This window comes from Octopus bimaculoides, chromosome 9 (genome assembly GCF_001194135.2).
Source record: "Octopus bimaculoides isolate UCB-OBI-ISO-001 chromosome 9, ASM119413v2, whole genome shotgun sequence".
Classification (NCBI taxonomy): domain Eukaryota; kingdom Metazoa; phylum Mollusca; class Cephalopoda; order Octopoda; family Octopodidae; genus Octopus; species Octopus bimaculoides.
The window spans coordinates 82,867-98,674 of NC_068989.1; the positions used below are offsets into that span (position 1 = coordinate 82,867).

At 36.2% G+C, this 15,808-nt stretch overlaps 1 protein-coding gene across 1 annotated transcript in view; it reads left to right on the forward strand.

Annotated features, from left to right (window-relative positions):
- LOC106868373 (spectrin beta chain, non-erythrocytic 1) overlaps nt 1–15,808 on the forward strand; it is a 183,489-nt gene that overhangs the window by 37,793 nt on the left and 129,888 nt on the right. Inside the window, exons 2-5 of the mRNA XM_052970308.1 lie at nt 5,184–5,308; nt 6,523–6,690; nt 12,238–12,354; nt 14,385–14,461. Coding sequence (XP_052826268.1) covers nt 5,204–5,308; nt 6,523–6,690; nt 12,238–12,354; nt 14,385–14,461 — 467 coding nt within the window. The 5' untranslated portion in view covers nt 5,184–5,203. The remainder of the gene's footprint in view (nt 1–5,183; nt 5,309–6,522; nt 6,691–12,237; nt 12,355–14,384; nt 14,462–15,808) is intronic.

A 15,808-nucleotide genomic window follows, 5' to 3' on the forward strand; every position in this document is an offset into this window, starting at 1 on the left:
CTCTCTCTCTCTCTCTCTCTCTCTCTCTCTCTCTCTCTCTCTCTCTCTCTCAGAATGAAAGGTAGACTATATGATGCTTGTGTATGAATGGCTACACTCCATGGTAGTGAGACATGGGCTCTGAATGCAGAAGGTATGCATAGACTGGAGAGAAACGAAGGTAGTATGCTCCGTTGGATGTGCAACATCAGTGAAGATGTGCGACAAAGTGCAAATGTATTGAGAGCAAATTTGGACATAAGAGGAATCAAATGCAGCATGCAGGAGAGAAGTCTACATTGGTTTGGACATGTGATGTGTAGGAATGAGGACAACTGCATAAAGAAATGCTGATCACTGAAAGTGGTACTTGTGGAAGAGGGAGATCCAGGAAGGCCTAGGATGAAGTGGTGTGAGGACCTGATGGAGGAAATGACAATGGACAGTGATGTGTGGTGATATGAAGTTCTTAAGACCTGCCCGCATCAGTGAAACTGAGTTCCAGAAGCACTTTGTAGAAAACCTCTCACACACTCGACCACAACGAACCAAACTACATCTTTCCCTTCTCTTTCTCACATTTCCACTTCATCTACTACGATTACCTATCACTCCCCAATCTTGTCCTCTTCGCCCCCAGTGCCACTGTATCATTGCTCTCTGCTTGCTCCCCGACCTGTGCATTCTACCCATATGCCTTGTCTCACTCTATTATTGCCATCTGCTAGCCCCCCCCCCCCGACCTGGGTGTTCCACCCACACGTAACAAAACTTTTCCTTCGCCCTACCTCAACAAACCAATTTACATCTCTCTTTCTCGCATTTCCTCCTTCATACACTATGCCTAGCTATCACTCTCCAATCCGGTCCTCACACTCCTTTTCCTCTGTATCATTCCTATCCCTCCACCTCTATATATACCCAGGTCTCTAGCCACTTACTCACTCTCTTTAATCACACTCCCTTCACAATATCTTTTCACTTATATTATGGCATTTGAACCTGAAGGCAATGCCCTGGCACACTTGACACCATCTATACATCTCTCTCTTCCTTTACTCAATGATCTCATTTATATTCTGATCCCTGTTCCTTGTGAGCATGCCCAGCATTTTGCTACCATCTCCATCCCGTGGTCTTCCATTCTCTCTCTCTCTTTCTCCTTCTGCTGTACTTCCCTCAGGCTGGGCAACCATGTATTTTCTTGACAGTAGCACACCTGTTTCTGTCTTCATTCCTGATCTTTCTCTCTCCAGCCAGGTAACCTTGTACTTCCACTTCAGCAAAACACCTGTATCTGTCTCACTATAACCTTTTCGTTAATACCTCCTCCCGTCTTAAAAGTTTTTGTCTTGCAAGTACTTGGTGACCCTATCAGTGCAGGTGCCACTTAAAAGCACCCAGCTCATACTGTGAAGTGGTTGGCATTTGGAAGGGCATCTAGCTGTAAAAACCTTGCCAAAACTGACCTTGCCTGTGCTTGTGCCACATAAAAAGCACTACTCACCTTACCTATGCTTGTGCCATGTAAAAAAGTACTGAGTCCACTCTGCTGAGTGGTTGGTGTTAGGAAGGGCATCCAGCTGTAAAAATCCTGCCATGACAGCCACAGAAGTCTGATGCAGGCTTTGGCCGAACGGCTCTTCTACCGTCCCACCCATGCTAGCATGGAACAGGGATGTTAAATGATAATGATGATGAAGACTGAGACATTGGTCCTCTCAAGAAAGTCTTCCCAATAACATTCTGCATGTTAGTAGAACATCATTGAATCAAGTGGAGAAGTTTAAGGATTTTAGGGCTGTATTCACAAAAGATGGGAAGGATGAGGCTGAATTAGATAGAATTGCAAGTGCTGGCCCAGTACTGTGCCAGCTCCAGCATTTGGCAGTCAGGTGAGAAGTTAGAAAACAGCAAAACTCCCGATCTACAGTTTGGTTTACATGTCTATTTTGACCTATGATGATGAATGTTGTGTTTGAGATTGCACTCTTTTGGTCATTACCCAAGTGGCTGAAATGGGATCCTTCAAAAGGATCTGTGAAGTATCTTTACTTGACAAGATGTGTAGCTTGGAGATTAGAGAATCTCTCCAGGTTGAGCTGCTACTTCTTCACTTTGAAAAGTTACAGTTCCAGTACTATTGGTATGTGATTATAGAATGTCGTAGGAAAAAATCACAAGATGGATTCTTCAAACCAAGCCAACCCGAAGACCTTGGGGTAGACTGAGAACAAGGTGGTCGGTTAATAGCCATAGTCTCAGTTGGTTACACTTGGAAATCCAGCCAAAAAGTGTCACGGTGGTTGTTTCTGATAGGACTCTATGGAGGAAGTGCCCAAGGACTTTAACTTTTGACTTTCTCAAGAATATTAAGCAGAGAAGATGGATGGATAAAAAATAATAAAAGCTTTTCCAGTGATACTTATTGTACATATGAAAGATTATCTCATTTATTTGAATAAATTAAATCCGAAGTTTGTAAAATATGATGGTCATTTTTTTATAAAGAAAATTTAACACTGAGATTGTTTAGGCATTTACTACAAAGATCTCAACAGATTAAGACAGCTATTCTATCCTTGAGAAATGTCACTCTAAAATCAGGTAACCACCTCAAAGTATTTATGGCATGTAAGCTACCCCACCTTATGTTTCAGAGACTAAAAAGCCATTCATGTGTGGTGGGTGATATATGCATTGAGTTGAGTATACAGATCTATCCAAGCAACATTCTTTATAACCCAGCACTCTGGAATGTCAGCACTTGAATAACTAAATCTAGGTTAACAATTACATTGTCACCTTTCCTGAAGTTTGTCTTTTGCTACACTACTATTGTTCACACACCCATTCAATTATTCGTTTTATTATTGACTGGTTTCCATATTTATATTTACAACTATTTTATTTCTTTTACACACTTTATTTTTTTTCTTTAAAAAAATCTTTTTTTAATACATAGTTTTGAATAGATTGGACTAATTTTTTTTGCTTGTAGATTTACTGCATTTATTTTCTGATTTATGACTAATCTCATATCAAATTAAAAACAATATAGTTACCCAAACATATTTAGATTAAATAAGTTTAGTTTAGAAAGTTTTTATGAATGAAGACTAGACATATCTATTCATACTGGTTACATTTTGATCATTAAATTAAAATTGAGTGCATGTCTACAAACTTGGAATGTATGGTTGATGTTTCAAAAGTGGTTACTAGATCGTTTTATTCCTTTATATCCTGTTGAAGTACTGCTCAAATCAGAATGTATGTTATATTGTTTATTGTGGTTGATTGGTTAGTAATCAGTTAAGGCTTATATTTATGAAATAATTTCTTTTTTAAAGCAAAATTTAAAATAATGCTATATGTTACTCCATGTTTACTTAATTTCACTGTTCAAAAGAGCCCAGTTTGTTATATTGGCTTATACATACAAGAACCACCTCAACTAACGTGTAATCCAGGTGGTTTGGATGAAATGTCATGTGTTAAAATTTGAACATCACAAAAATACATCAAAGTAGAGCTCATATGGAGAAATTAGATTGGACTTTAGAATAGTAAGCCTTTTAAATGACAAAGCAGTGGGTCATGTGTAAAAGGTGTACTGCTGGATTGATCAGCTCCTGTTAGTATCAGGGCATAGACATCCTGATATGGTTGTAATACTTTTAGTGATTAAACAAAAGGTAACACAAGACAGTACATAATCGTGTCACCTTCAGCAACATGAGAATGCAATTGCTACATATCAAGAAAATAATTTTGTATCCTTGAACAAAATTATGAACAATACAAGAAACCCTCAAAGTTGCTACAAATTTTTGGTGTCATCACTAATGATGATATCTGGTTATTTCTCATCACAAATATTGGCCATCGTAGCTCTCTGCAGTTACTAAGTATAAATGGAGTATTCATTGCTCCTATCTTATACAGTACCTCTATAACAGATACAAACATCCTAGATTATCTCCCAAAACAAAAGGCCACTCAAATGGCATGGAATTACTTTCCAATGCAAACTAACCTAGGAGTCGCATCTATGATGATGTATCTCATCATATAGTCTACCTTTCACTCTGAGAGAGAGAGAGAGAGTCCTTTTGTTGCCAACAGAGGTAATAGCTCTCTGAATTTCTTCCACCCAATTCCTATTCTGGAAACAATACTTACAGAGCATCCTCCACCACTGCTAATTTGGTCACCTAGGTAACAGAAACTGTCTACAACCTCAGAGTAGCCTCCTGGATATTTGAGAGAATCTAATTCCTGTGTGGTCTTAGTGCTTATTGTTCCTGCACATCTGCCATGTACAAAGACTTCTTTATCTTTTAATCTACCTGTGATACCACTGCATCACTTATGCATCCATAGTTTACACTGGGTGCAGTGAATGAAATTCCTTCCAACTTCTTTCCTACATATGGAGCAGGGCCATTTAGCTGACGGAAAGAAAGTTTTATTTTCTTTCTAATTAACAACCACTTTTGTCTTAGCTAGATTAACTTTAAGGCTTTTTCATTCCAGGTTTTGTTTCCATACCTCGAATTTCTTCTCCAATTCTACTGAAGATTCTGCAATAAGAGCAAGGTCATCAGCAAAGAGTAGCTCTCACAGGCACCCAGTTTTGAATTCCTCTGTTATGGTCTGGAGAACTATAATGAATAAGAGTGGGCTGAGAACTGAGTCCTGGTGGACCCCTACCTGACTGCTAAATTCATCATGGCTTGGACAGTTCTAACAAGCCACTCCTCTACTCCTAACTTTCTTAGAGACAACCAGATAACAGAGCGGAGAACTCTGTTGAAAGCTTTCTCCAGGTTGACTAAGGCTAAATACAATGGCTTACTTTTGGCCAAGTATTTTTCCTGCAGCTGTCTCACTAGGAAGATGGAATCTGTGGTACTCTTCCCAGGTACAAAATCAAACTCCATATTTTTCTATTCCAGAAGACTATTTACACAAAACAAATAACAAGAAACCAATAAATATGTTGAAACAGTTTTGTGTTTTGAAACTTAATGCTAATAGGTGTGTGTGTTATTGTTTACAGGTGTCCATTTCCTGCCTTGCCTAAATATCTATACTTTAGCATTTTTTCTTAGAAATATTTTGTGATCAATCATAATTTTCTTTTATCTCTTAATTTTATATTTATTGCTTTGTTCAATATTATTCAATTTTAATTACAGATAAACAATAACAAAGAATCATGAATGAAAATTTTGAATCTCGGAGAATTAAAATCCTCCAGCAAGAACGTGTACAAATTCAAAAGAAAACCTTCACAAAATGGGCTAATTCATTTCTTGAAAAGGTAAGCAATATTCTATACTTATAAGATGGAAATTTTTGTAATTTTTTTTTAAAAAGTAATATTATACATGTGTGTGTGTGGACGTCTGTGTGTGTTTATGGATATGAATGTAATTATTTAACATCCCTCCCATGGGTAGGACAGTTTAACAAGAACTGACAAATCAGAAAACTGCAAGCCCTGCTGTCTGTTTTGGCACAGTTTTATAGCTGGATGCCCATCCTAAAGCCTACCACTACACACAGTACTGGTTGCTTTTTACATGACACCAATAACAGTAAGGTCACCAAATAACTTGCAGGTCACAACCTTTCGTGGAACGTTAAAAGCACATCTGAACATGGGGTGTAACTGGCCCACTTATGAGTACCCCTCATTCATTGGACAATGAACTTTGCTTGTGAAGACCTATTGAGGCAAGTGTAAACAAATCAAAATTGCTGACATGGCCGATGACAGTATCGCTTGATTGGCACTCATTCTAGTGGAATGTTAAAAGCACATCTGAGCGTGATCGTTGCCAGGGCCACAGGTTGACTCCCATGCCGGTGACACATGAAAAGTACCATTCGAGCGTGATTGTTGCCAGCATTGCCTTACCGGCACATGTGCCAGTGGCATGTGAAAAGCAACATTCGAGCATGGTCGTTGCTAGTGCCGCCAGACTGGCTCCTGTGCAGGTAGCACGTAAAAATACCTTTTGAGCGTGGTTGATGCCAGAACCACCTGACTGGCCCTCATGCGGTTGTGCAGCTCTGTTTGCTGACGGTTGTGGCATTGAGGTCTTCTACTGACTAACTGACTGCCAAAAGGCGCGCTCCTCTGCTGTTCTGGTGACTGCTGTTTTTATAGGTACACCACCAGCTCTGGCTGCCATTGTCAAAGCACAACTGTGCTAATCCGCAATAACGAAATATGGCTTCCTTGATTCCTTGCAGGTTCATTAATCACAAATTATCACTCCATACAAGCAAATATTTATTGAAACCAGTCTATTTGACTCAGGGGTTCTGGTGATGTTGTTCAAAATTTAAAAGTCGATAGAATAGGACAATTTAAAATGGCGTGAGAGTCTTATTGTAAAGTTTAGAAATATCTGATATTAATTTATTAGCACCTTTACCTAGCTTTTGCCAATGCAATTAATGGTTAAATATTATCACTTAATGCTTTCTATGTTATCCTTATGTTTGTTTTTATCTTTTGTTTTCTAGACTCGGTTTTACATCAATGATCTGTTCACAGACCTGTCTGATGGCAAAATCTTGATGAAACTTTTAGAAATAATCTCCGGTGAAAGAGTTGGCAAACCAAATGAAGGCAGAATTAGGGTACAAAAAGTTGAGAATGTTTTGAAGTGCTTACAGTTTTTAAAATCCAAAGTATGTTCTCCTTTTTCTTCTTTTTCTTGATATCAAAGGTCATAAAATGTTGCCATTTATGACAAAACAAAAAAATAAAGAAAGAACTTATAAATAAAATTAAATCTTAAATATTAGTTTATTGTAGAAAATAAGACATGTAACAATTTCACAAATTGTCAAATTTCTGATTCATAAGAATTTCTTCTTCATATATTGGTAAAATGATAGCTACAAGGAGTTAGACGAATGTTAAAATGTGTTAATCATTGGTTATGTATCCCTTTCTCTTCTCTTTTATTCCTCATCTAGTATATATAAATCGCAGTATGTGTGTATAATGACTAACGCATACATTTCCACAATTCTGAACCTTACACACACACATTAGTTATGTCCCAAGGATGGTCATGCACTATAACATTTTGCTCAGAACTCCACTGTAAATGGACATACCTTTTTGTATGTAGGATCTTCCATTCTTTTTTTTTTTTTTCTATAAAAGTGAAAGAATTTGGTCTAATTATTTACTTCAACTCTACACCTGCGCAATGATTCAGTCAGGAAACAGGATTTGGAAGCTGTCATTTTATTTCCATATAAATAAATGTTTATGTTAATTTAAAAGATTTATCTAAAAAATCTTATTTAGCTATTATTTTTAGCACAACACATGTTATGTGTCTGGTAATTTTCTTTCATGTAAATAAGTGTTTGCTAATTTAAAAAATTTTCCAAATTCGTTGTATGTACAGTTTTTTTGTATGCAGGGTCTTCCATACTTTTTAAATCTATATTGTCGTATATTGGTATTAGAGAATATTTTTGACTATGATTAAATTCACTAGGAACACTGTACATGATGAATATCCAATACCAAACAATCTTAATCTCCATATTTAAGCTGCATTAAACTTACCTTTACCTAGTCTGAGTTACTTGAAAGGTGATGTTCCATTTCCTCTCTTCTATTAGTTAATAGCTTTGTTTACCTACCAATGCCTTGTTTCACTTTAAGGATGCTTATTTACCCATCTATTATATTTTGACTGCTCTCCATTGTTACAAATACATTTTAGCATTGAGGTTCCAGACTTTTTTAAACAATCACATATGATTCGTCTCAAAGAATCAACCTTTAAATAAGAGTTTTGCTACCACTAGTGAAAGCTGTATGTATCTTTCAGAAAGTTCCATACCAATTTCACTTTATGCACAGGCTATGTGGGAGATAGAATAAAAGGAGCTTTTGTTAGCTTATAACAGAATCGATAATCACTTGGGACACTAAAACCCATTTTCCTTTCTCGCATAATACAGGCATGCCACCTAAAAAGAGAGCATGCAGTGGCAAGGCAGCAGTGCTGGTAGGCTAAGGAAATTGAGGACCAGAGGTTGAAGAGAGTTGCCACTACTAGAGCTGCAACTACTCCTGAGCAGCATGTGACCTATCAAGTGCGTGCTGCTGACACAAGGGCCGTTGAAACCCCACAAAAGAGTGCTATCCATCAGGCATGCAGTGCTACATCAATTTCTACCATGAGGACCTAAAAAAGCCCCAAAAGAGAGTGCTATCCATTGGGCATGCAAAGCTGCATCCACTTCTGCTGTGACCATCGGTTGATGAGACTTCAGTCTAATGTTCACCGGAAGGCTCTTGCCCATGGCTATTGGAAGCCATCGAGTAGTCGATGGGCATCAAAGGCACTCAACAAAAGACTGTTACTGTTGATATATCTGTAATATGTCCATTTGGCAAGGCCCTCAAATGGAAAGGTTCGCTTGCCTGACCTGCAAAACACTCCTTAGCTTTTCCTTTCTTTACTCCTTGGTCAACACTCTGATTTGCAGCAATTTATACAGAAAATTCGCGCTTATAACTCTGCCTTCCAGATGACAAGTTTCAGCCACAAACCTATTCGTGAAGACGCCTATATGCCAACGTTCAAAATTCAGGGCCAAGCCTTTCATTGGATAGGCTCTATTCTTCCTGTCAGCAACACTGAACACTGATTCCTTCAAATTTACTTCATGGGAGGTACCATTGAGCAAAAGGCTCACTGAGCTCAGGTGGCAGCTGGAACAAAGTGAAAAAAATACCACCAAAGCAACTTAAACCGTCCAAAGGACAGGTGTGTTTGCTATATACTACTATTTTAAGTGGTTTCATTTTTCATAATATCAAACTTATCTATACTTTAATATAGATATATCTTAGATGCCTTGAATTAATTTTTTTTTCTTGAGCTTCTATGACCTGGAACGATTTATCTCCCCTTCAAAATGGCAGCAAGAAAAATTGAGATAATTATTTCCTCCACATCATTCTTTTTTGTGACTTTTCTTTTTGAGTATTTTTCTGTGTGACTTGAACACATTGATCATATACTGCAAAACCAGCTTGTTTGACACCTATATTTGCTGGTGCCACATGGAAGGGAAGACCCATTTGCATCAATGGACTTGCATGTACTATTATTACTTATTAGTTTATCAAGGCAGATCTCAACTGTAGGATGTTCTTTCTGTCATGCAGAACTAACAAAGTACATTGCATTAGATGTTGTCCGTATAGCTGTGTACACCTGTAGTTAATAATAGCCAAAAGTATGATGATAACGGCTGCAGCAATTCAAAATCTCATGCAACTGAAATGTGGTAGTTTTTATCGACTTAGATTGAATTTGTATTTGACCCATATTTTATTTTTTGTGAAATTAGCTGCAGTGAAATCTGCACATTTTCTTTTGTTATTTCTTTTTCACTGATTTTGGTACAGTAGTTTTTAGTGGTAGTTGTGCTGGGATAAATTGTTGGCTGCTTGAATTTTATGCCTAACAATTAGTGTCTGTTATAATTTTCTACAGTTTGATTTTATGTAAATTTTAAACAAAAATCAACCCAACCTCTGAAACCTGAACTGTTCCATTTTTGAACTGGTTGTCAATGATACTAAGGTATTTAAGAGTATTGTAGATCTTTCTAGTCTGAGAAAATGTGCTGTTTTTGTTTGATTATATTACAATTGAATGCTGTTTTAAATTTCACTAGTTTTGGATATCTGTTTGATTTTTGACTTAGTTCAGTGTTTTTCAACTTTTTATGCCCCATGCCCTAATCCAACTGTGTGTGTGTGTATTCATCCATCTATCCATCCATCCATCCAAGATTTAAGGAATGGAGTTGATAAAATCCAGGCTACATATGTTTCATAGCAAGAGCTCTAATAATGTAAACATTATTGGTTGCTCATACATAGTGTATGTGTTTGGTTTATAGGCCTGTTTGCTGCTCTACATGGTGCCAAGTGTTAAAGAACACTGAATGTCCCAGACCAGGTGAGACAACTCTCCTTAAGATGATTGAGAATGGTACATATTAAATATTTTGTTGTTATTACTGTCTTCTCAGTACCATGTACTTGGAACACCTCAAGGCAAAATGAATTGCAGGTCTGGAACATAGCAGCAAATAGACTTCAGACTATTTGCAGATATGTTGCAGCACAGTAGATGTGAAGAAAATTAAATTACAAATTAAAAGCAGCTCTAATAATCTTTTCTACTCTAGGTACAAGGCCTGAAATTTTTTTTTCGTGTGTGTGTGGTGGGGGGAACAGTCGATTAGATTGACCCCAGCATCCATCTGGTACTTAATTTATCGACCCAGAAAGGATGAAAGGCATAGTCGACCTCAGTGGAATTTGAACTTAGAACGTAAAGACAGACAAAATACCGCTAAGCGTTTCGCCTGGTGTGCTAACGTTTCTGCCAGCATGCCACCTTGTTGTAGATTTAATAATGTAAACATTATTGTTCACACATTTACAGCATATCTGTTTTGTTTGTTGCCCATTTGCTGTGGGATATCATTTTGGGAAATCTCTCCACACAATTACATAATGCCAAGTGTTAAAGAACATTGAATGTCCCAGACCAGGTGAGACAAGTCACCTTCAGATGATTGAGAATGACACAGATATCAATATTTCGACTGTGCTCTGCAACAGCACATCAGCAAATAGACTTCACTCTATTTACATATATGTTCCAGACCAGTGATTCATTACAATCCTTTTTGAGTACATGATACCAAGGAGCCACAATAATGGGCAAAATTTCAATATCTATCATTCTCGATCATCTTGAGTAACTTGTTTCACTTGTCTGGGACATTGTGTTCTTTAACACTTGGTATGATGTAAGGTGCTTTCCCAAGATGATATCCAAGTCAGCTTCCAGTTTATCTTTTAGTTTTAGATTTAACATTTATGTAAGTTGTGTGGATGTGAATGTATGTGAGAGGGGGAAGAAGAGAGAAGCAGATTATGTTTGTAATGCATATGTGTGCATTCTTGTGTATGAGTGTGTGCATGCATTCTTGGGTTTGGACAGTAAACAATCTATTTCTTTCTATCTTTATTGGTTCTGTCTTTATGACTGGACGGTGTGTAGGTGTCAGTGCATGTGTGTTAGATGTCTTGTTGTGTCACTTGTTTATTGGATAGCATGGATTGAATTATAATTCAGTCACAGATTATCTCACACATGCATCCTAATTATGTGTTTAATAGTGCAGTAGCACTGGTGATGTAGTCTCTACATTTTAACCATATATTTCTTATTTAGTGATAGTGTCCAGTGTTTGAGAGTAAACTTGAATATTTGTTGTAATGATGCATCATATAGATTTATTCTATTCAGCATGCTGATTGAGTATTGATCTGAGTTTCTTTTCATTGTATTCATGCCAATGCTTATCCATTCTTTCTGCTAAACTTCTAGAAGCCTCACCAATTTATGCTGTGGTTAAGTTCATAAATTCACCCTCCATACATTTTAAATGGTTGACTACATTTCTGCTTTTACAGTTAATCCTAGGGTTAAATATACACACGACACAATTCTTATCTGTACATATGGTTCTATCAAAGATAGAACAGATAAGCAAAGCATATCAAGGAAGTACGTTTTGCTTATTTGTGACCTAATAAATTTCTTTGGTTTCTCTACAACTTCAATTTTAAGTTTTAGCATCATTAAGTCCATTCCTAAATCTACAGGCTAATTCTCCATTTAGTGTAGCATCTACAAACATTATCTTCCTTGAAACTTGTTTGTGTTGTACTATGTGCTTCTTATGTTTCTTCTTACAAATTCTTTATAGCCTGTTCCATAGTTTATTACTATATTTATGACAAGTCACATTAGTGTCCTTATATCATCTGACATTTCTTTACCTTCTTGTACACCCTTAGTAGATCCCTCTAAGAGTGGTTACAATCTAAAAACAGCAAGAGAAATAACTCGATAATAGCAGCTAATTGAAACATTTTGAAAATAGTGATAATGCAAACAGGGGTGGATCTTATCTTTTAAAGCTAATTGGTTCAGTGATTATTGTATTGCATAGACAGTTGTATCTTTAAGATGTACTAGATCCCAGATTTAGAGACACAATATCACAATAGCAACAAGCTTCAAATCCTTGACCTTAAACCATTCTGTATGCTTTCTTATTTCATTTTAGCTGATAAGTTTTTCTGACTGGTTATTTTATATTTTTCAGATTCACTTTGAAAACATTGGTGCTGAAGATATTGTTGATGGCAATCATCGGCTTATTCTTGGACTTATTTGGACAATCATCCTTAGATTTCAAATTCAAGAAATTGTAGAATTTGTGGTGTGTATCGTACAAACTTTTTACTCACAATAAAAATTTAAAAAAATCCTAGCAATGTTATAAACTGAGTCTCTGTAATTTTGTGTTGTTCATGTCTTTCCCTCTAAATCATTAGCAGCATAATTAGAACATTTCAACTGGAGTCAAAACTTGACACGGACTAAGATTTTATACTTTGTTGCTCATCACAAATTCTTCATAAATACTGACTGGTAGATCTTTTTTTTTTTTACAGAATTCTTTGTTTCATGAATATTTATCAAAAATTTTATATTTTACATGGTTTGTTGGAGTAATGTTATGTAATAGCAGCTGTTAGACAAAGGAATCAGCAAATAACAACAAACCTGTATAATTCAATTATGTATTGAGAAAGAAATATTAAAACTCACATGGAAGACAGCACAAAGCTGTTATAATATATTTGAGCGCACAGCACAAAGCCATCGCAAAAATATTAGAGTTCAAAGCACAGAATTGTTGCAAATAGATTTGAGTTAGTCAGTCCTTGTTGATTGAAAATCCAGTGTTGGAGTTATGAAGTCGCATGTCCCAAATTATCAATATACCGGCCAAAACAAAAGCAAAGTCATCCTTTTTATCTTCTTGTGTTGTTGTTTACTGTTTTGGTCTTGTTTGCAATAGTAAGCCCAAGGGGTGATAGTGATGTCAAATACAGGAGGAGGAAGACAGAATGATGCTAGCATTCTGCCTTTCATTTTAGTAACAGCAGAGAAAGATAAAATAACATTTGCCATTGAAATGTGAGCTAGTGAAAATTGTATCCATCATCTCTGGTCGTCTTCATTTCACCAACTAACCTTGTGGTCATCTCTTTCACCAACTGACTTATCCTTGCAAGATTTTAGTATTTATAATTATTGCAGAACAGTGAGAGAGACATATCTCTGAGAACAATGGGGAAAACTGCTGAGGGTAATTCTTTATCTCATTTTGACCTTTTGTGGTATAGAAGAGGTCAAGAAGTTTAAATCATCATCATCATCATCATCGAAGTTTAAATGGGAAAACACATAAATTGGTTTGGCATAGGTTAAGAGAAATTCTATAGATTCAGGTTCTAATCTATATGCCCAAATGAAATCCACTATATTACTATATAGGTAAGTGAATTTATCTAAGAAGAGAAAGAGTTGTGAAAATGCTTTGACTATTAGAAAAGAAAAAGAAAAAACGTTTCTCCTAAGACCGGCAGCAAGAAAAAAAAATTTGAAAGACATTCTTAATGTCTGTGGAGAGTCATACTGTCTTAAAATGCCTTATCTAACACACCTGTTCAATTTCTACTCGTTTATTATTTCTATTTTTCCTTCCAAAATTTTTGTTGCTTTTGCAACTTTGTCAATGGATGTTGACTCTGTCCCATTCTTAATGAAGCTATATTGCAAATAATAGTTTTAACTCCACCTCTCTATCCCTCTTAAGCTAATCTTTTTTAAATTAAATTTACTTTAACAAATAAATTGCATTTTTAGTTAATTCTATGGTTAAATATATTCACTGTATTTCTAATATGATTTCATCAAATATATTTAGTATTCCATTGTATTTTCTATAGTATTGTCACAGTCAGAATAATAATATTGTCATTTGGTACTGTAGCATAATAGTTCTGAGCAGAACTGATGCTTTATAGAGTCTCCTGAACTTATTTGTTGTGATGAATATTCACTTATTCAGCTATTAAAGGATTAACTGTGAAAATCAGCTTTGGCTCCTGTAATCCTATTCAAGGCTTTTTGTACAACTCTAGAGTACTTCATCTATTTTGAATTATAACTGTTTCCTTTATAAACCATATAAGCTAGTTCAACTCGCTAATAAAAAAGGTTTCCAATAGATCATTGCACTTTCTCTGTGTCGGTTTCTTTTTTACTATTTTCTTATAATGCATAAATTATATATTCATTGTATATATCTTTTATTTGCTCTACTCCATAATAATTATTTTATTAAATAAAAGCATTAATGTCTGATTTTGTTTTGTTGTTTTTTGTTCATCTTTTCAGGAAGACGATGACGGAGACCGTGAAAAAAAGTCTGCAAAGGATGCATTATTACTTTGGTGTCAAAGGAAAACAGATGGGTAAGAGCATTTGAAGTGAATAGAGGCTTTTTAATCAGGAAAATGTTAAGTGTTACTTTAAAAAAATATCAGATATGTAGATTATTTAATAAGATTTATAAATATACTTTATTTTGGTTAGTACTTCTGTCATTTTATTCATATATTTTTTATTCAAACATATTTTTGCTAAAGATAAGTATTTGTTTCTTTATAAGAATGGCCTACAGAAAATTATGGCAAATCTCATTTCATAGGGTTCTTCTAAAATGTAAATTACTCAGAATATATGATAAAAACAATCTTGAAGCTTGCTGTCTGCTTTGGCATGGTTTCTGTGGTTGAATACCCTTTCTAACAACAACAACAACAACTTTACAGAGTGGACTTTTTACATGGTACCAACACCAGTCAAGGTCACCATGTAACTTGGAAGAGAAAGTCCCTCATCTGAGAAGGGAAGTGCAATTGAGTGAGGCGGCTTTGTGCCAGGTGATGAAAGGTTAAACTATGATAGCAGGTTGGAAAGAGGAGATGCAAGGTAGAGGGAGGGAGAGAGAGAGAGAGACGGTGGCAATGTAGCAGGACATACCTTCAAGGTGGAAGGAGGTGAATGCAAATGGAGTAGTAGAGGATAGGGAGTGTAAAAGGAGAAAGGAGAATGAAAGAGAAATGCAATGAGTGATGAAACAGAAGTATACAGGGGAGTGACAGAACAGCAACAATACAGTTGGGAGGATGACAGAGTGGTGTGGTGGGCTGCAGGAGTGGGTGGGGAGAGACAGGTATAGTGCATGAAGAGATGTAGTTTGGTTAATTGGGTTGGATATGAATTTTATGTGTGGGTGGAATACTCAGGTCTTTCAGAACTCAGTGGGTTTTCTCAAGAACTTCATATCGCCAGGTATCTCAGTTCCTTAACCCTAACCCCAACATCTTGAGATTAGCTTTTGCTACTTCATTCCATGTCTTCTTGGATCTCCCTTCCACAGGTACCATCCATTTTAAGCAGCCAGCATTTTTTTATTTTTTTATACGTCTTCATTCTTACGCACCACATGTCCAAACCATCATAATCTTTTCTCCTGAATGCTACATCTAATTCTTCCTATGCCCAACTTTTCTCTTTTGAAGCATTTGTACTTTGGCAAACACGTACACTGATATTGCACATCAATCAGGGTTTACAAGCTTCATTCCTCTCCAGTCTTTGCATGCCCTCTACATACAGGGTCGTCCATGTTTCGCTATCATGGAGTGTAGCCATTCATATACAAGCATCTTACAATCTGCTATTCACTCTGAGAGAGAGGTGTTTCACTGTTAACAATATATATATATATATATATATATATATATATATATATA